Source organism: Trichechus manatus, unplaced genomic scaffold (assembly GCF_000243295.1).
Source record: "Trichechus manatus latirostris isolate Lorelei unplaced genomic scaffold, TriManLat1.0 scaffold00054, whole genome shotgun sequence".
NCBI classification, from domain to species: domain Eukaryota; kingdom Metazoa; phylum Chordata; class Mammalia; order Sirenia; family Trichechidae; genus Trichechus; species Trichechus manatus.
In genome coordinates, this window is record NW_004443990.1 from 8,298,739 (window position 1) to 8,319,969 (window position 21,231).

Below are 21,231 nucleotides of genomic sequence, written 5' to 3' on the forward strand. Positions count from 1 at the left end.
ACTGTGTATGTAGAAATTTTTGAAACGGTGTATGTTTGGCTATGTGTATTTTCAGCAAAAAACAAAGGTTGGCAAGTTAGAGGGTTAATATGTTGTGGGGTTGTTAACCAATGTCATAAAACAACGTGTACTACTGTTTCATGAGAAACTACCTGTTCTGTAAGCCTTCACCTGAAGTACAGTAAAATATAAAAAAAAAAGAAAAAAGAAAAAAAAAAATTAGCTCAAACCCTACTTTCACCAAGGTATTCTGTCTATAACGCTCATCTAGTTGAAAGCCTACCATGTGCTGAGTGCAGACAATACAAGTGAGTAAGATCCTGGCCCTGCTCACAGATGTGAGTACTGGTTATACTCCCCAGTGATGCCCAAGAATGCCCCAAACACTTCTTAGTTGCTCTCTCATTCTTGTAAGTCACAGGCAAGCTCCCAGAAGGCCAGGACCAAGGTCCTGTATCTCAGGAGGAAGGTGGCCTTGTGTTTAACTCATTCTTCCAAAATACTTCAACTTGTGGGCACTCTAGTGAAAATGCTAAGTAACTGGTGCTAAAACTGGAATTGGAGGAGGGTTAGAGAGGGTACTCCATCTGTTCTCACCTCTCATATCCAAGGAGGGCATTATTCAAATCCTCATTCACTTGAATTAGCTCAACAGTTACATCTTCATTCTCTACCACCACCAGCAGGTCCATGATCCTCTCCTGCATCTCTCGACTTGTCTTATAAAGTTTCTGCCAAAGAAATGAGAGAGATTTCTTCTTCCATATTACAAATATTCTACAAAAGAAAAATGACTTGCCAATCTGCGTATACCTATGATCACCTCCACACTGAGGCATCTGTGGGAGACTACCAAAGTACTTGACAATGGACAACTCACCCTTCCAAATAGAAGGTTAGAAAACGATACATAGAGTGAGTTATAAAATAATTACATTTTCCTCTGAAAATCAAAACAGGTGTCATAAGGTCAAAATGGTAAACTGGATAGAATGCTGGACTGGGAATGATAAGTGGTATATGGAATTATAAATGCATTGCTTATTAGCAGTGCAAACGTTGGGAAATAAAATACTTGTTTTCTAAATCTCATTTACTCATTCCATAAATTGAAATATCCTACTACTTGCCACATCTACCTCAATGATGACATAAAAATCAAGGAGGTGTGTGTAATGAGGAACCTTATAAACCACTACGTAAAACATAAAATGCTATTGTTGTTATTAGTGGTAGTGGGAAAAAGTTGTTAAAATACATTTACACAGCATAATTTTATTTCCTATAATGCTTTACTTAAATAAACATTTAAAGTTTACAGTTACTAATTACATTTCAAGGTAAACTGAACCAGGATTAAAAAAAAACTAGTCATTGATAATGTCCCTATTTGGACTATCTAGAATCATTGAATTAAACTTCAATGATACCCCAAACCAACTTTTTCTCTCGTAAGTATCAGAAGCAGCTATAGCCGACTTACTGATTCAGGATCTCTGGGGTTGGAATCTGGGAATCTACACTTTAAACAAGTACGCCAAGTGTTTCTTATGTACACGGACATTTAAAAACTGCTGCCTTACAGCTTACTTCCTCCAAGGCAAACCCCCAATAAACCTCAGGAGCATAAAACTGATATTAATATTTCTTCAACCCCAGCTTGGCTAGAATTTGTCCATGTAACACAAAATTAACATCAGCCAAAAAACAAGGGAAGTCTCTCCTTTCAAAATGAAAGCAGCAGAGCTTGCTAAAACATCACACTAGAATATTATCTCTTTCCCTCAAGAAAGAAAAACCTGCTGAAAAATTTATGCTTCATGGTAACCATTTAGAATCTCAATCTATTTCAAGACTCCTGACAGAAAATCTCTAAATAAATAAATTAAACTATTACTAACTGGCATTTAGACTCAGAGGTGAAAGCTTCTACCTCCACAAAATCATAACAAAAATGTTTAGAAGTCAAAATGTAACAAAGGAGAGAAGTGCAAAAGACAGAAGAAATTGCTAGGTTTTCATACTTGGCACGTGCAGCCAGAAAAGCTATCCTATTTGCTAATGACTTGGCCACTATCAGCAATGGCATAGTGCAAGGGTCAACAGAAAGCTAGTAAACATTTTCAGCTTTGCAGGTCATAAAGTTTCTGTTGTAATTATTCAATTCTGCTGTTGTAGCATGAAAGCAGCCATAGAAATACATGAACAAATGGGTGTAGTCATGTTCCAATAAAACTTTATTTACAGAGACAGGGTTCAGCCTATGGTTGGTATTCTGTAGACTTCTAGTATGCTGCAAAGAGAACAGACGTTGGACTCAGCAGACCTGAGTTCAAATCCTGCCTTTCCCCTATTTTATCTGTAAAACAAGTATAGCAGCAACTAAATGAATACTTTCTTTTATACGGATCAGAACAAAGCTGGTTCCTATGAGGCGGAGGTTAAAAATGTCCCAAATGTCTAACTTTTCCAAGCTGCTGTACCACTCCATCATCTCTAACATCAATGCCTCCCTCTTGCCTCAGTATTCTTCCTCCCGTCTTTGGGTTCCCTAATTTCTTGCAACATCTCACAGAACTCACAGATCGCATAAAGGAAATAGCTCATGAGGTTTTGGAGGCTGGCAAGCCCCAGATTCATGGGTCAGGTATAGACTTCTCCTGGCCCTCAGTCTCTGCTCAAAGGCACTCAGCTTTCTCACTCCGTGGGCCGGGAAGCCCACAGCGCTGTCTCCTGTGGGTCTCTACTGCGGGTTTCTGCTGCAGGTCTCTCCTTCTTTGGTGGTGATGGGCTCTCCTCTTTGCTCTGGGATTGGCTCTCTTTTAAGGCAAAACTGACCAGTCCCCTTGACCATTACCCTATCACACAGTTACCTGGGTGGGAGTTACAAGACCATGCCTATAAAGGCCACACCACACACATAAGTAATTAATTCACCACAGCAACTATCCTATAGGGTTGTTGTAAGAATAGAAAATGGTGTTGGTGAAGCACCACAGGGCCTGGCATACAGTGGGTAATCAATCAATGTGTTATGGTTGCCTGAAGAGGTGTCACTATAAGCTAGTAACTAATACAACTAACACAATCCTGTAGTACTCATGCTACTACTACTCAAGACCCGATATCATACAAAGGAAAGAACTGAGAATGACATTTAAAAGCAACCCCATTGTGAATGGGAACTTTTCCTTTGTTCTTGCTTTAGTGAGTATACAGAAATTGCTCCTCTTGTTGCTCGCTGGTAGCCTTGCTACAGCAATGTCAAGATCAAGGAAATACAATGGCTGTTAGATGCTTGTGACAAAAAGGTAGAAATTAATTTGAAATGAATTTGCAGCCAACATCAACAGCCCCTGGTCATATGAAGACCCTCCTTTTGCCCTTTCAAGAGACAGAAGGAACGGAAACATGAAAGGAGCACCACATGTCTCAGCAGGTTTGCAAAGCAGAATTTAAAAAACCTCTTCAAACGCCGGCCCACTCAGATCTTTGCAATTGATGTTTGTCTCAGAGGAGGGCCAAGCCACCTGGAAACAGCACAGATCAAGAACCATGGACAAAAAGGATGGGTCAGAAGTTCCCCGCAGCAGGCACTTGCAGGGCTGGTGGATGGTGGGGAGGTGGGGAGGCAGGGAGACAGGGAGCAGTCAACACAGAGTAACAGCTGCTGGTGCATATGTCCAGCAGAGAGACCCTGGAATGGCCTCCCTTTATACCCTATCAAAGCAAAGGCATGCTTCTAAGTTAAAGTGAACTTAATAGTCAATTCAAAGGTCTGTGGTGCAAAACAAAAGGGAGCTCATTAAGAGCTTCCTCTCCCTACATCCAGATGGCTCCTACTCCTCCACAGAGCACTCAGGAATTAAGGAAGGAGGTCTCTCAGCACTTTCAACTTCGACTATAATCATCCCACCATCACTCTCACAGGGAAACTCAGTACAAATAATAAATAAAAGTAAGTACCTGAACATCTCCCTTGAAAAAGTAAAACCAGGAAGAAATGTATTTGCTTGAAAGCCTTCTCTGGAAATAATATCTGTATGGCAATACTCTTACTATCAGGCCTTCACATATTTCTTCTTTCCTAGTACTCCTCACCTAGACTGCAAGACACCCAGAGAAGATGTCTATCTGCTCAAAATAAAAACTATTGCCCCTGCCCACCTACTGTAAAGTGGAACAATTCTCAGCCTAACTGGCTCATACAGTCTGTTTTTCCCTTAGACAAGCCTCAGATGAATGACAAGTAAACTGTCAATATAATCCTCATGAAGATTGTTAATTTATTAGAATCTTTCCAACTCTTTTTCCCAACTAAATAATGCCAACACTTTATTTCCCTAATGTCATTGTCTTCAATAAACCCTTAGGCCTTCTTTTGTCCTCAGTCATTAAGTCTTCAAAGAACATTAATCAATTCAACCAACACTTAATGAACTCATACAGTGTGCAAAACATACACGCTAAATATGCATAACTGCATTTAGTACTGTGATGGATTTCAAAGTATACGACTTGGTTTCTGTCTTCAAGTTGTCTCCAATCTAGCTCAAGAACTAAGACATCTCACATGAAAAGACAATAGGTTAGTCATCCATACTGGAAAGCCAACATGAGAAACAAGTTAGTACAATGGATAGAACTTAGGCTCGGAGAATGAGGTTCTAGCTCCAGCTCCTTCACTTGCCACTGTGTGGGCAAATCACTCCCCTCTGAAAATGCAGCCTCACCTGTAAAGAAAGGGAGATGGATTCAATGGCATCACAAGTCCCCTCGACTCTTAATACCTTACACCATTCTGAATGGTAAAGGCAATATGAATAGTCAGGGGAGGGATAACATTATTTTTTTTTACACTTTCTTAATTGGTTACAAATTATCCTCACAGGATCAAATTTTAGATTTCCTTGATTTTTATTTTTAATTCTTCTTGGGGCCCTGGTGGTGCAGTGGTTAAGAGCTCGGCTGCTAACCGAAAGATTGGCAGTTCGAATCTACCAGCTGCTCCTTGGAAACCCTACGGAGCAGTTCTACTCTGTCCTATAGGGTCGCTATGCGTCAGAATCGACTTGACAGCAATGGGTTTTTTGTTTCTGTTTTTTTAGTAAATTAAAGTTTTCTGTAGCTGTACTTTCAAAATCAACGCTTACTTTATACTACAGAAGGCTAAAAACATTCTTTTCTTTCAATGTCCTACTGGGGACAGGCAAAAAATAAGAAAAAGTGGGAGGTACCAGGGAAGGTCAACTAATCCAGGTAGGAGCCACTGAGCAAGGTACTGCAAAGCCAAGCACACAATGCCAAGAAATAAAAGCAGGACACTGTGATGCAGCTCTTCATTCCCATGGCTGGATCATCACAACTCTCATTAGACTGCATGCAGCCTCAGAATCCTTGTACTCCTCCTTGACAAACAAAAGAAATCTAGTCTCCACCCCTAGTGAAGTTCAAAGTTCACGAGTAGTGGGCAAAGGTTTCTAACTACAAAACATGCTTTCACTGTCTAAGAGTCTAACGAAGAATATGAGGCCAATTCATCAGCAGGGCTTCAGGATCTAATTGTTCAACATGGATTGAAGAAAGAAATAGGGGATTCCAAGTAAATATATTGAATTTCAGATGGAAGAAAACAGATAGGAAGTGGGTTCTAAATAAACAGAATAGCGTCTAGGAGGTAAGCACAACAGACAAAACAGGAAGAGGTTCCAGGTATAGAAGCTGGGTTTTAATGTTCACCTTGAGCACAAATAAGACTGTGATCCCTGGTAAAAAGTATATGTGCAAGAAGAGCCAAGAAACTTCTTACATGTGGAACACCTTCCTTTTGCCCTCCAAATTCACTGCCCACCCCCTCCACCCTTCTCTGTGCCCTGGGGCTGAACTGTAGGGACCACATCAACAGGTATCCTGTCCTCTTGCTTCTGGTTGGATCCGGCCAGCAGGCTTGCTGGCAGGACATGGGAGGAATGGCGGAGAGTGAGGTCTGGATATTTATTCCCTCTGCTCCTTCAACCAAAGGCACTGCTGCTCTGTCACATGATTCTTTCCTTTGGGTTCTGGAAAAAGTTCCCTCCTCTTAGCTGTTGATGACTAGGGATATTATTAGGCCATGTCACTAGCCCCAGGGTAGTGAATTAGTCCTGTGGTTTCTTTGGACCCTACCAAAAACCAAAGAACCAAACCTATTGCTGTCTAGTTGATTCTGACTCTTAGCAACCCTCTAGGACAGAGAAGAATTGCCCCATAGGGTTTCCAACGAGTGGCTAGTGGATTTGAACTGCTGACCTTTTGGGTTAGCAGCCGAGCTCTTAATAACTCTTCTCAAATAACCCAAATGGAACATGCCACCTGTACGACTTCTGAACCCTCACCAGCAGCACCTGTAAAGTCCCTATTTCTACCAACAGTCTGTTTATGACAATTTAGGTATTCTCTAAGGTGATTAAGTTTTCTCTATCATGCACTCACTTCCTTCAAAGCCCCACCAGCAGTACCTGTAACATCCATATTTCTACCAGTAGTCTGTTTATGGCAATACAGCCTTTTTCTATCATGCTTCTCAAAATTCTTCTAGCCTCTGTCCACTGCTCAATCCCAAAGTCATGTTCACATTTTTAGGTATTTGTTATAGCAGCACCTCACCAGGTACTAAAATCGTATTAGTTTCCTATTGCTGCTGTAACAAATTATCATCAACTAAGTGGCTTCAAATTACACAAATATACTTTTGCAGTCCTGAAGGTAAGAAGTCCAAAACCAAGGTGTTGGCAAGGCTACATTCCCTTCAGAGGCTTTACAGGAGAATCTGTTTCCTTGCCTTTTTCAGGTTCTGGAGATTGTCTGCAATCCTGTGCTCACAGCCCTTTCCTTGCAGCACTGTAACTTCCTGCTTCCTAACTCTGCTACTAACTCTGATCCTCCTGCCTCCTTGTTATACAGACTCTTGTGATTATATTGGGCCCACCTGGATAATCCAGGCTTCTCTCCTCATTTCAAGATCTTTAACTTAATCACCTCTTTCACCATATAATGTAACATATTCACAGGTTTTGGGAGTTGGGACATGAACATCTTTGAGGGGCCGTTATTCTTCCCATCATAGCCACCATAAGCGAGAGCTAGCAGAAACCAAGATACCAGAATCAGACCCTCAGAGACCTCTAATAATGGACCTATCAGATTTAAAACATAAAATAAGTGTGCTTAATATATTTAAAGAAATAAAATATAGACTCTAAAATCAGGATAAGAAGATACTAAAAAAAATGACTAGACTGATTCGAAAAAGAATCAAATAGAACTACTAGAAATGAAAAACATGGTGAATAAAATTCAACATAACGGATAGCTCAAATATCAGATTAGACTATTAAGGAGAGAATTAATAAACTTGGTAATGGATCTGAAGAAATTAGTGGACTGCATTGCAGACAGACAAAGAGATGAAAAACATAAAAAGGCATTTAAGTAACATGGAAGATATAATGAGACAGTCTAACATACAATTCTAGTTGTAAGTCTATTGTTATTTCAGCAATCAAACTTTGAATTTCCAAGAACTCTGCTTTTATTTCAGACCAACTTTTTTTTTTTTTTAAGGGACAGCTTTTCAGATCTCTTTGAAGGCCTTACACATACTCTAAAATTATCTTCTACTTCCTGATGTTATCAGTTTCCTTGGAGGTTAGTTCTTCCATTTGAGTTCATTTCTTTCCTTAATGCCATTGGTTGCCTCAAATGTTTAGTGATTAGATTGAAGTCTAGATCAGTGACCCTCAATTCTGCCTGCACATCACAATCAACCTGGATTTGGGAGTGGGAAAAACTGATACAAAAGAAAGTTTTATTTAATTAGTCTGGGCTAGGACTAGGGTAGCATCTCTATTGCTATTGTTGTTGGTTTTAGCTTCCCAGGTGATTCTAATAGCTAGACCCACTGCTACGGATTGATCATTATTGCATGGATGTGTGTGTGTAGAGGTAGAGGATGTGGAATGACGTGACGGGGGTAGATGCCGGGGTAGATGCCTCAGGGCATGTTTTCCTTTAAAGCAGAGTTTCTCATCTGCAAGTTTCCAGACCAGGCGCATCAGAAATGCTAGAAGTGCATTTTTAAAATGCAAATTCCTGGGTCCCATCCAGCCCTACTGCAACATTATCTCTATGGATGAGTCTCCTCACCTTCAAAGTTTAAGAATCCCAGAATCCCAGAAAGTGCCGGTCATCTTTCTTCTGGCTGCAGAGGTTCCCAGGTTCTCTTGGAAACCACCAGTTATTTGGAGGATGGCCCTGTTTCTCTGGCCTTCACATCCACCCTGGGAGTCCCTCACTCCTAAAGTTTAGCTGCTCAGACAGCAGGGGTCAGATGCAGCTGTTTCAATCTCCATCTGACTGGCCAAGGCCTGTCCTGTATTACTCTGATTTTGAGGTTAGTATTATGTTTCTTCTGGGAAATGTCCCTTTGGAGGGGTCTCTTTCATGAGTTCCTCAGTAGGTCTAATCGTATCTGCATTATAAGGCACTGAAAGCTCTCAATGTTCTGGTCTGCTGATGGCCTGCCCAGGCCTTCCTGTAATCCTCAGCATTTATTCTTATTTTCATATTTCTTTTGTCATCTTGATGGAATTTGAGTGAGAGAGGAGGTAAATTTATTATTACATCAAGCTAAAAATATTATCATTACCTGGTTATGGAAAAAAATTAAATGTCTCTTTCACAACTTATAGAGCTGACCAGGTATCTTTATTACTTTCTTGCAGTTGAACTCCCTCCCCTGTATTGTGCCCATGCACTGCCTTTCATATTGCTGCCTCCTCCTCTGATGCCCCTAGACTCATGCTGAAGCCTCCCAAAGCCCCTACAGTTACATGAGGGCAGCCAGGCAGACAGCTAGCATTATCTGGGGCTTCTAACTCTATTGATCTGAACAGTTTAGGTTGTAACTCTACTGATCTGAGTACTTCCAGGGTGAGAAAACCATTTGAAAAAGCAATAATTAAAGAATTATGTTGTTTCTCCATACTCTATTTTTGCTGGCTTTATTTTTAGATCCTTGAATCAGATATGCATTTTGTCCCCTCTCTCCCTAGGAGATTTTATCACATTATTTTAGATCATGTTGGGGAGTGTTTAGATTTAAAAATATTTATCTGTCCAAATATTTGTCAAATTATGAATAGCACTTCCCATACCAGATCTCTATGTGATAATAACAAAAGCATTGAAAGGAAAATAAACTACACATTCAATAGCCTCTATAAACAAGTTGATCTAATGCCAGAACCCATTCAACTTCAATCGGCCATGAGTATTATTCTAATGTTGACTAAGTCTCTTCACTATTCAAAGCAACACAGAGCCTCCAGCTTTGGCATTAAAACAGCAACCAACAAATTAGCATTATCTGTGCAAAAGTCAACCAAACATCTGCATCAAAAGATTCTGAGAAAATAAGGCATTTCACTGTATTCCAGGATAGAATAAAATCTAAAACCGGATTCACATATTGAAATGGAACATTTCACTGTTTATTTTTACTGGACTATTTGCTACAGATTGATTAAAAAGTGAGAAAAAGGTCATAAATCCTTTCATTTTAGAGCTCTGAAAGACCCTGGAAGAGCATGTAGAACTAGAAATATTGCTGTGGCCATTTCTGAAAAATACCACCTGCCACATACTTACTTCCTTACTTTGATTTTTAATTTTTACATTTTACTGAACATACTTGTTAACATCACAAGTTCTTAGAAATTCTTTATCTGTAAAAGTCCCCAAGTGTAGATTTTAAAAAGGATTAACCCATTGCCATCGAGTCGATTGCAACTCACAGCCATTCTATAGGACAGAGAACTGCCCCCCCCAGCGTTTCTAAGGCTGTGATCTTTAGGGAAGCCGACTGCCCCATCTTTTTCCCATGAAGCAGCTGGTAGGTTCAAACCACTGACCTTCTAGTTAGTGGCCAAGTTTTTAACCACTGTACCACCAGGGCTCCTTTTAAAAGGATTACTACATATGAACTCTATTTAAGGATTAATTTTCATTTTTAATCTCCTACGTGCTCATTCAGGTCCAAATGCCTGTCTACTTTCTCCCTCACAGACTATTATCTCCATGTAAACCTTTCCCAAAATGTTTACCTTTCTCCTTGCTCCCACCCATGATCCCACCATATACTGAACAAATTTATACTACAGAGTCTACAACACTTTATTGTATTATTATTTGCAAAACATTATTTTACTGTGCTATTATGCTTATTGTTTACACAACAATCTTGTTCAGTAGACCTAAGTTTCTTGAGGACTAAAACAGTCTCCTCATTTCCATATCCCTTCCCCCATCACAGTTACTCACTATATTGTTAAGTGGATGAATTTAGAGGCAACTTTTACACGTATAAAAATTAGAGACTAATATGAGACTGTATATGACCAAGGCTGTAAATGATACTAAATTTATTTGTTTAAAGAGGGTAAGGAAAATGTCTAAGTTATTTCTGTACTTTTAATAAAGTCATCCTTGATTCTTTTTGTGAAGTTTAGAAATCAGTTGAAGTTAAGACGGAGAAGGATGGACCAGACAATGTTAAATTGTCTTCCATCTCTAAGGCTCTGAGTTTAGAAAAGAACTTTAAGAGACACTTAAACTGATTGTCCCTGAAACCATACCACACCTGCAGAAGCTCTATATCTTCATAGTTTTCAGACCCAGGGGTGTTCTCCATTAATATGGTGGACATCACTCTCACATTCATTTTCACCATATCCAGCTCACTGTGTAATTTTCCAATCTGCCGAGAGCAACGCAAGCACTAGTCAGTAAGTGTGGGACCAATGAACCACTACCTTGTTTCCTGTTCCTGGGGGACATTTACTCGAAGAGAAAATGCTTTAGCAAAATTTAAGATGTTCAAACTTATATAAGTATACATATACATATTTATTTTACAAATGTATAATCTGTTACCTCCTAAAAGGATTTGCAATCTCTTACAATAAACTCAAAAATATGCTCTAGGAAAGTTAAAAATGAAGAAAAAGAATTCAGATCAGAACCAGTATTGAGAAGGGAGAAAGTGACTATACTAGGAACCCGGATGAGATAGTTTCTAAAAACAAAAGCAAGTATTAGTCTGGACTTTTTGGCAACCAATGAGAAAAGAGGAAAAATGAAGGTTTTTATAATTCTTGTGGTATTAAAAAAGAAAGAATCAAGAGATAAGCACTTTTTTTTTTTCTGCATTAAACCCTAAGAGGAATTAATCAAATTGACTTTTATATAAGGAATCCTGAAGAATAACAACATGAAGTCTTCGAAGATATATCCCTTATAACAGGACAGAAATGAACTTCATATAATAATTGCTTATATGGACTCTTCATAAAAAGCTATAGACAAAGTGGTAAAAAATAATTTAGTTGGCACAATTAGCACTAAGTAATAAGAATACCACTTACTGAGCTCTCTGAAAGAGTATATGGACAGTCCTGCCAGGAGAAAGTAAAATCAGCTGGTGGACACAAGATCCAGGCCATAGCCAAGCCTCCACAAAGCCCTGAATGCCAGAAGCTGAGCACAGCTGTTAAGAGCTTAGGCTTGGGAATCAGACAGAATCTATGGGATTAATTCTCCTTAGGACTGAACTGTGATAAGTCACATAACATCACTAAGTCTCAGCCTCCTCCTCTGTAAAATGAGGATAATAATGTACCTACACCTTATAATGTGGTTAAGAAGAAAAAATGAACTGTATATATAGAGCTTAGAACTTTAAAAAAGTCATCAATAAACACTATTGCTGTTGTTACCTGTTCTGGGACCAACATAATGGTTGAGCTCTTCGGAGCAACTATAGAAGAAAGAGCCGGTGCAGTAGGAACAGATGTTGGTGGATTAGATGAGATCTCAGCAGTCTGTCAATATGAAATATGGAGATATTATTACCTGAATTCACATAGCCACCCCAAGCCCAGTTTGTCCATCTAACTGACTCAATCACTTTCTCTCAACCAAAGCCTTAGGTACAGTGCTAGCCTGGAGTAAATCATCCAGAGTACAACTTGCCCAACATTTTGAGAAGAGTGCTAAAGCAAATGGCATGCCCGTAATAGAACAGATACGAATAACAGATGACTGCTAATGTGATTATTAACTGAATTACAGTTTAATCAAATGTTTAATAAAATAACATGGCTTTTACCATGGGTCTACATGATAAACTGCAATGTGAAATTATTGCTGCCCTCTCTTTGGACTGTTAAAAACAAATGCTAAATCAATTTATGTCAAGTCTTTTTAAGCTATAGTTGGCAAGGCATCGCCTTCACCAATGAATGCCTCCCTAAGCCAATGCCTCATTTCCATCCATGGGCGGAGAGCCCAAAGCCCAGGGATCTACGCTAGTACATCCACTACATCTTGACATTAATATGCACAGAAATCACCTGGTAATCTTGTTAAAATGAGGATTATGATTCAGTGGTCTAGACTGGAGCACACTTAGATTTATAACAAACTCGCAGATTATACCCCCACTCACACTTTGAATAGCAAAGTTCTAGGCTACTACCATATTGTGCCTTGGAAGAAAGAAGAAAAGGGATATGGTGAGCAGGCTCATAGGTAGATGAGAGAAAAGACGGGGCAGGGGTTAATGGCTAGGAGCGCTTGCACAGGTAAAAGAGTTAGTGCTCAAGACAGCCTCCACGAAGTAGACTTCTAGCATACACCTGAATTATTTATTCCACAAAGACAGTACTTGCCAATCTACAGAAGGGAAGAGCTACTATTTCACATTATGGTAATTACAGAAAGGCAAGGGCTGAATTATAATCAGCTACTCAAAGCATCACAGGTTCAAAACCTCGAAAATTATTTGCAAGCATGAGAATGGATACATACGAACTTTTAGAAACTCTCCCAGTAGAACAGCTATTAATAATAAACTAAAATGCATTATATTACTTATGGTAGAACCTATTATTTTGCCTGTCCAGCACCAACCCTTTCTTTTGAAAACTGCCCCCTCCTCTATTACATACAAATGATTCCCATGGAAGCTCCCATGTTCTTACATGATCTCAGCTGATTTGTTCAGAAATGGGAAACTGAACCAAACTGATTCAATGTGTCTCTTCTCCAAGGTTTTTAGACTTGGAATCTGAAAAAGCTAAGCTATAACATGAAAATTTGGGAGCTGTTTCCACCATGTGGAAAAGCTAGTCCGTAATGAGCGAGAACAACGAAGCTAATCGTCAAAGACAAGTAGACAAATTAAAGGCATTTGAATGCTTGGTTCTCTGTTGTTTCAACAGTCAAGCTAATACCAACCTTTTTGTGGGTTTGTTATTATAGGAGATATCTTAACACCCTTCTAATAATGTCTACCTTTTGCTTAAGGTAGGTGGAGCTAGGTTTGCCCCTTGCAATGAGAAAAGACTCAAGTAATATACTATCTGACCCTACGTGGGTCAAGAAAGGGCCTCTTACCTGTGGTGGTGTTGTTTCAGCCTCAGCATCTGAGGAAGGAAACTGTACACCTTTCTTAACCAGGTCAAGGTACACTTCTTTCACTTCACTTACATCCACACCGCCTGAGAAACCCTGAGACCAAGTCTGAATCCAAAAGATGGAAAGTTCCAGAGTTAAGACAGCAGCAAAAACAAAACACAATTCTTAAGTAGGTGACAGAAAATGGGAGATTGAGAATTATGTATCTTACTCAAAAAGAGAAAACTTTTGAACGCCATGGACAAAGTGTACATTTTCAAAGACTAGAATAATAATACAAAATATTTTTTATCATCAGACTCTCATGTTTCAATACCTTAATGAAATCCTGGGATAGATACTATTGATTGGTTTTTGTTGTACTGGATTCAGAATCAATAGATTCTAAAATACCATCAGGAGCTTTTTTGCCAGGTAACCTTGAACTAGTCAGTTAACTACTCCAGGACATAGTTTCCATATCTGTAAAATGAACATACACACAACAATCTTTCCTATCTGACATGGATAAAACAGAAACTGAGAGTAAAGTAGGGAAATGATCCCAAATTCTTCAGAAAAAAAGGCACTATCCAATGACAAGAAATTATTATTACATAGAAAATAGTAAGAATGTTTTCTGGCTCAATGCTAGGTTTGTAAAGGATCCCTGAACCAATCAGGAGGTATGTAATTAAGTCCCTAATCTTAGAAGTTTACCATCCCATGATGTATATAACAGACTTACCTTAATGAAATTCAAGATTTTATTCTGAATGTCTAATGGCAAGGTGTATCTGGGATTCAGCAGCTTAACTAGACAGTCTTTCACGAATTCCTTCTTCACAATTAGAGACTGGAAACTTGGACCACAGTTCTGCAGGCACATGTCAATAAGCTAAATTAGGGAGAAAAAATAAATATTATATTTCTCTGTAAAAACTAGCTTCTAAATATAAGGCAAAATAAAGATTTCCACTAACATTTTAATTGATAAAAACAATTTAGTATCGACTAAAATATAGGGTAAAGTGTTAGGTTCAGGGGGTGTGAGGAAATATAAGGCATAATGTAATTGCCTTGGGGAAAGACCTGTTGGAGAGTCAGGACACAATTATAAGAGCATTAATAGCAACGCAGGGTAGTAAATGCCAAGTGCTAAATGGGAAGTGCAAACAAAACACATGGGCTATAGACAGGGTTAACATTCATCCTACTTTCCCCAGGGCAGTCCTGGTATATGTCTGCTGTCCTGGCTTTACTACTGCTCGTACCCCCTTTCACTCTCAGAAGTGTCCCAGTTCGGATGATAATTTACATAGTCACCCTAGCTATAGACCTTTATAGGCAAGTGCAATAAGTCTTACAAGACTTTTGGAAAAGGCTGAGTAAAAGATGGCTAAATAAAAATAAACACGGAGTTATATTCTAGACATGGTATAAATGGTATAAAAAAATACAAAGGTAGCAAAGTGCACGAGTTGTAAGGGGGGAAATAAGTACTCCAGTTTGTCTACAGTAGGTGCTTATTTATCTGGGCAAATTGGGGATACTGAGGTGGTAGGGTAGATAATAGTCTGGAGGGGTGATATTTAGCCTGTAGTAGAGAAATTTGAGTGGCAGTGTAAAGAGTCTGGACGCCATCTAAAAACACTGAGGAGCCACTGAAGAGTTTTTGTTAGTTCGTCACCACCACACCTCTATTCCAAGCTTAAGAGAAAAGTTAATATATGAAAGGTAGTACTCTGGAGAGGTTGTCAGGCAGCAATCTTCAGAGGGATTTGGAGGGGGAAAGATCCTGGAAACATGGAGAGATCCAGTAGGGATGCACTAAAACCGAAAAACCAAACCTGTTGCCGTCAAATGGATTCCAACTCATAGTGATCCTATAGGACAGAGTAGAACTGCCCCATATAGTTTCCAAGGAGCAGCTAGTGGATTCGAACTGCCGACCTTCTGGTTAGCAGCCAAGCTCTACACCATTGTGCCACCAAGGATCCAGGGACACATTAGTACAGTCATAATATAGAAATAACCTAGGATGGTGTGGGATGCAAGGAAGGGAAAGACACAGGAGAATTATGAAGGAAGAACTTTTCATGGCTGGGTACTTGCTGAGGAAGGACAAAGACCAAGAGGTAAGTGACTTTCACTCTGCATAAGACTGATAGCATCTTTGATGGAAATCTAAAGTGGATATGGTGGTATGACTCATCTAGGGATAAAAAATGATGGGTTGATAGGCTTTCTGAGTTTAAAAGGATAGTAGGATACTCAAGTAGAGATGTTTAGCAGGGACCTGTACATGCATTGCTACAGCTCAAGAAACTGTAGGGCCAAAAGTAAGTCATCAAAGCTGCCTAAGATGAGTAGAGAGGAGGAATGGCTGGAACACTGGGATTTACCTACTACACAAGTTGGAAGGAACTCAATGAACACAACTGAAGAGCAACCAATGGAAATGGAAGCACAAAAATAAAGTGAATGTGATGTTGATACAGCCAAAAGAGGGCAGAGTTTCTGCAGGGAGGGGCATGGAGTGCTAAACAGTCAAGAATACAGACTGAGAAAAACTTGACTAGATTTGTTGATTAGTGGAGTCATTATTCACCTTTAAGAAACCATTTTTAATAAAGCAATATGAATAGAAGTCAGGTTAAGAAGGAATGAGCTAGTACTGAAGAACTGCATGCACAAAGCAGAGTTCCAAGAGTGACCTAAAAACAAAATTAAATCTCTAGTTTCAATGCTACCACCTCGTGTTAGAGAGGTCACAGAAACCATAACATGACCAGCATAGGTACAATCATCTCTATAGAAAAGAAGCCCTGGAAATTGACTTTATACCATGCTCTGTATTTTGAGTGTCACTTTAATGGCACTACAAAAAGAAGCAGTGGGTGTGAAAGCTGTAGTTTTAAGGGCAATGTGGCCAAGAAGGAAATCAGAAAATACAGAAGCTAAGTACATGCAGCTGTGGGAAACATGGAGAAAACGTTTAAAGCAAGGGAAAATAAAAACAAAATCTAAAACATATTAAAATGATTCTATATTAATGCAAGTTGGTTAGAAGATGATGAGCTGAAAAGTTGAATAACAAATGTCTTTTAGTTTGATATATTATTATGATGATTTTTTATTGGGTGAAATGCTGAGAGGAAAAGTGCCTCTAATTCAGAAGGAGTTGATAGAAATACTTCGCCCAACTAGTCGCGTGGTCTTAGGCAAGATACTTAGCCTCCAAGTCTCATTTTCTCTAACAGTAAAATGAGTGGTGAATTTTTGCTAAACATTCACAAACCAATTTCTGTCTCTGGAGCACCAAGATTTTATGATAATGGGTAACATTCCCAGGAAGTACATGCAGAAAATCAAAGAGCCAACATGGAATGTTGAGAAGGTTGACATCTGGAGATTAGCAATCATGTCCTTTGTGTTTTCCCTTCGGAATCTTGTATGTCAGGACTAATTACTTCTACATCACCACCTCTATGTTACCAATATCTCTTCCTACTCCCTCAGCCCACACAGGTAAGTAGTAAAACCTATTGTGCCAAATTGGAAACATTAAATATTTTGCTTAAATGCATTCTGAAATTGGGCCTTGGTGCAAATGTGTTCAGATAACCTATCTATGGAAATAGAACAACCAAGAATCCATAATCAGACTGGATAGAGAGCCTAGGAGACAAGGGATTAAGAGAGACTAAAGTGGGAGACTCCAGGCTTCCCGATCTCCTTTTGCTCTCGATTGGGCAAATCATTTATTCTTATTAAGCATCACTATCTTCGCAAAATGGGCAAAATACCTTCCTCTAGAGGCTTATTGTGAGGACGAAATGAAATATAATCTGTATGAAGAGCCTGACACATAACAGGACCTCAGTAAATAACTATTTTGATCATCTGCTTCCCTGCAGAATTCCCTATTGGTAGAGAGAGAGAATATGTTGATTTGCAAATATGAGTACTCTTTTTAGAGAGACTGGAAGAAGGGGAGTTTTATTTCTCATAGTAAATTTCTAAAGCAGATACAAATTTATTAGTCAGCCCTTTGTAAGTTGAATTAGCTAAGTAAGTACTCCAGCCTGATAACCCCAGGTGCACTGACAAAAACCAGGCCTCTGAGCCATCAGAGCAGAAGACCACATCTGGACCATGGGGACCACACCAAAGTATGACCACCCTAAGATGACCTCCCTAGGGGACAGTGCACACTTCTCACTCCGTAACTAAAACAAGCTCCTGGAGAGATAATCACATTTTCTACCTCGTCTAAAACCCCCATACCTCATCACCTACTGGGTGCTTCACAAAAGGCTATTAGTTAAATAATTCCCAGGAACCTGTTCAAGAACTTTCCGTTTGACAATAATAGTAGTATCTTGTTGAGATTTATCACAATTGACTCATTCAAGAAAAGGCTAGTTTCTGGCTCAGAGTTATAAAGCCTGGAAACAAAGTGCCTTTTTTTTTTGTTTTTTAACTACTGGCTTCTTGACAAAACTGCTCCACCGACTTGATGTAGGAAATCACAATACAGTCAGATCTCATCAAAGACCTAATCAAGGCTAACAAGCCCATGGAGAACCCAAAGTGACAGATAATACAGAGAACATTTACAATTGATTTTGACAGGCTCTCATCACTTCATAGTAATAAAGAGGAAATGTCAGATATGAGGATTAATTTGTAAAGAGCTTATTGGTAAACTTATAATTGCCTTTGACAAGCATTGGATAATTCCTTCTGCAACTAATTTCCCACATAATTAAGTTTGGCTTAAATACTTAAGTACTGCAGAGAAGTCAGCTTCGAGGCTTAAGCACACATCTGCAGCCTGAGGTGAGGAGACTGGTCCGTTAGATATAGAACCTGGAAAAATCTGCCTGAAGATATCAAGAGTCAAATGACTATTAAAAGAAAATCCAAGAAAGGAGGTATTTTCCCAGACCTCAAATGAATGCGGAGCCTAACAATGAGGGCATATTCTGACCCCTCAACCTGTGATTCTTACCCTTATTTTGGTACAGATTTAGAATTGCTTGTTCTTATGTAATGGTATGGAAATCATGAAGCAGAGATCCTATCATTATCGGAGATAGAACAGATAATGGGAACAGGCAGCTAGCTGGCAGTAAGGCTTTAGAGATTAGATTACTTGAGGGGAAGGAAGAGTGGGAGCACAAACAGAAACAGAGGATAAGAAGGGATGATGCTCCGGAATGACCCAACTTCCTCAGGGAAGGGCTTTGGTTTGTTTTCAGAAAGAAGGAACCATGATGGAGGAAGATATGGAGATGGGGATGAGAAGCAACTACAGAAATGTCAAGTAGGTTGGACACAACAGAGAAAGAGCTAAACCTATTAAATAACTGTGAAAAGAATAAATAATTGTGAGAAGGTGAAATAATATCCCATGCTGAAATACAGAAGGTGGCATAAATTCATTTTTACCCCTTATCTACCTCACTCAATTCTCCTAACCTTCTGCAGCCTTGAGATACCTTAGATTCACATCATTTTAGGGCTCATCTTCAGATATTTCTACCCTAATTCTATAGTACCGAGGAGCCCTGGTGACAAACAGTTGTTAAGTGCACGACTGCTAACCAAAAGGTCTGCAGTTTGAACCCACCAGTTGCTCCATGGGAGAAAGACGTGGCAGTCTACTTCTAAAAAGATTTACAGCCTTGGAAATCCTATGGGGCAGTTCTACTCTGTCCTATAGCATCGCTATGAGTTGCAACTGATGGCAATGGGTTTGGTTTGGTTTTCTATAGTACCTTCCATCAGCCCTTGAGTTTTCCTGGATAGTGGAAAAGGTAGGGTAGGTTGTGGGGGGCACTCAATCATTGTTTCAGTCAACATCTGGTACACTAATGCATTGGACACTACACTACACAAAAAGTAGCTGAAGATGACAAATGAAACACAAGTCTCTCCAAACAGGTTTGATTCATTTTGAGAAGCAATGTGCTATGGGGGAAAGGGTAGGGAATTTAGAATCTGAGGGCTGCTTTCAAATTCTGGCTATGCTACTTCATGTTATTTAATCTTGAAAAGTCACTTAGTCTCAGTGTCTTCATCTGTGAAATGGTGTTAACAACACAACTACTTCACAGAGTTGTCGAGCACATTAATTGGGTAAGTGATTTGAAAAGTGCCAGTCAGAGGTTTATTTCTGTCATTGGCTCATTGTTCTAATATTTCTATGTAAGCATCTTACACCTCTCTCTGTAGTTTCCTCCATTCTGGGACCTTCCTGAGGTAGCTGCTATGAATAAGGGACAGGGAAGAGGCCAAAAAAAGGTGAAGGAGGGAAAAACCTCTAAAACTATATTCAACCCCCGACTTGAAGGTTTTTTCAGTGATAGCATCACTAAGATTGTTCAATTCATTCCTTCTCATTCCTTTCACTTAATCTCTGAATAAGCAAGATACGATAAACTTTCTTCCACGTGAAACTAGAAAATGAGAGCTGTGCACACGTCTGCCCCATAGCCCTCTCTTGATAAACACTCCTAAAGCTCCAAAGAGCAGTGTGATGCTGACTGATTAGTGAAGTAACCAAGCACCGGCCTGGGGCTGGGCTGAGGTCAACAAGGGTGTGCAGAAGAAATCAGAAAGCCACAGAGCTCACTCTCAGGCAGCAGGCAGGGCTTGCAAAACATACCAAAGAAAAAAGGGCAACTCACCAAAGTGACTGAAGAGGTCATATGGTCAAGGATCAGGGGGAAATAGGAACACGTCAAATAAGCTTCCACACTCAAATCAGAAAGTATTTGGAGAATTGCTTAAATCAACAAAGAACATTTCTCCAAATTATACCAGGCAGCAGAACTTGGTTGAAATATAACGAGCTGGCAGCATCTCAGGATTCCACACAGGTTTTCAAATAAGATAGAAAGCTAATGGGGAGGCATTTTTCAAGACTTCAATTCTCCCACCTTCAAATAACAGTTAACACACACAAACTTCTTGATTGGTTCAGCATATACAATATAAGTTTTTAACCACCAGTTCCTAGTTCCTGACCAGGAAAAATCAATTTTCTAGCAAAGTTCTCTTTCTAAGAAATTAAATGCTATTACAATCAACTAAACTCTCTGTTCTGCAATTTTCAATAAACCAACATTTTAACTCATCCTGCAAAGGACTCTTTGCCAATTCTATTAATTATCTCAGAGTATTTCATTTTTTTTTTTTTTAATCCCAGAACTAAAAATAAGATTATAGCTTGGAAAATCCCAGAGTTTTAATTATAACATTAAAGTACTTACTGACAAAGTAAGTTGGATTTCTTTATGATTGTAGTTTTTGGAAATCCTTTTCTTCAAAGCTTTCACTGCATCTTTTGGCCTACAGCAATAAATACAATGAAATCACCAATTTAGGCATTTGCTGAAAATAAGCAGTCTCTGATAAACACTATGCATTGTGGAAAAAGGAATGGGTAAGGACTGGACAACCAAAGCTCTACTCTTGGTTCTGCTGTGTGACCCTGGGAAGACCACTTAACTTCTTGTGCCTAAATTTACTCATGCACATAGGCAAACAATACCACCTACCCCACTGTGAGAACCAAATAAAATAATTGTGTACCTGAATGGGTACAGCATCCTAGAAAGCACTATACATGAAATGTGCTCATACTCGTATTCCTCTACTAATGCACAGAACCAGTTTATAGGAAATGTAATTTCCAAAACAATGAAGCTTGCTCATTTTAATTTA

General features: G+C 39.2%; 1 protein-coding gene across 1 annotated transcript in view; it reads right to left on the minus strand.

The window, feature by feature from the left end:
- TOM1L1 (target of myb1 like 1 membrane trafficking protein) overlaps positions 1–21,231 on the minus strand; it is a 58,734-nt gene that overhangs the window by 33,423 nt on the left and 4,080 nt on the right. The window contains exons 3-8 of the mRNA XM_004378106.2: positions 20,778–20,856; positions 14,243–14,392; positions 13,495–13,620; positions 11,814–11,918; positions 10,679–10,795; positions 598–731 (exon numbers count right to left, since the gene is read on the minus strand). Of these exons, the coding sequence (XP_004378163.1) occupies positions 598–731; positions 10,679–10,795; positions 11,814–11,918; positions 13,495–13,620; positions 14,243–14,392; positions 20,778–20,856 (711 nt within the window). The remainder of the gene's footprint in view (positions 1–597; positions 732–10,678; positions 10,796–11,813; positions 11,919–13,494; positions 13,621–14,242; positions 14,393–20,777; positions 20,857–21,231) is intronic.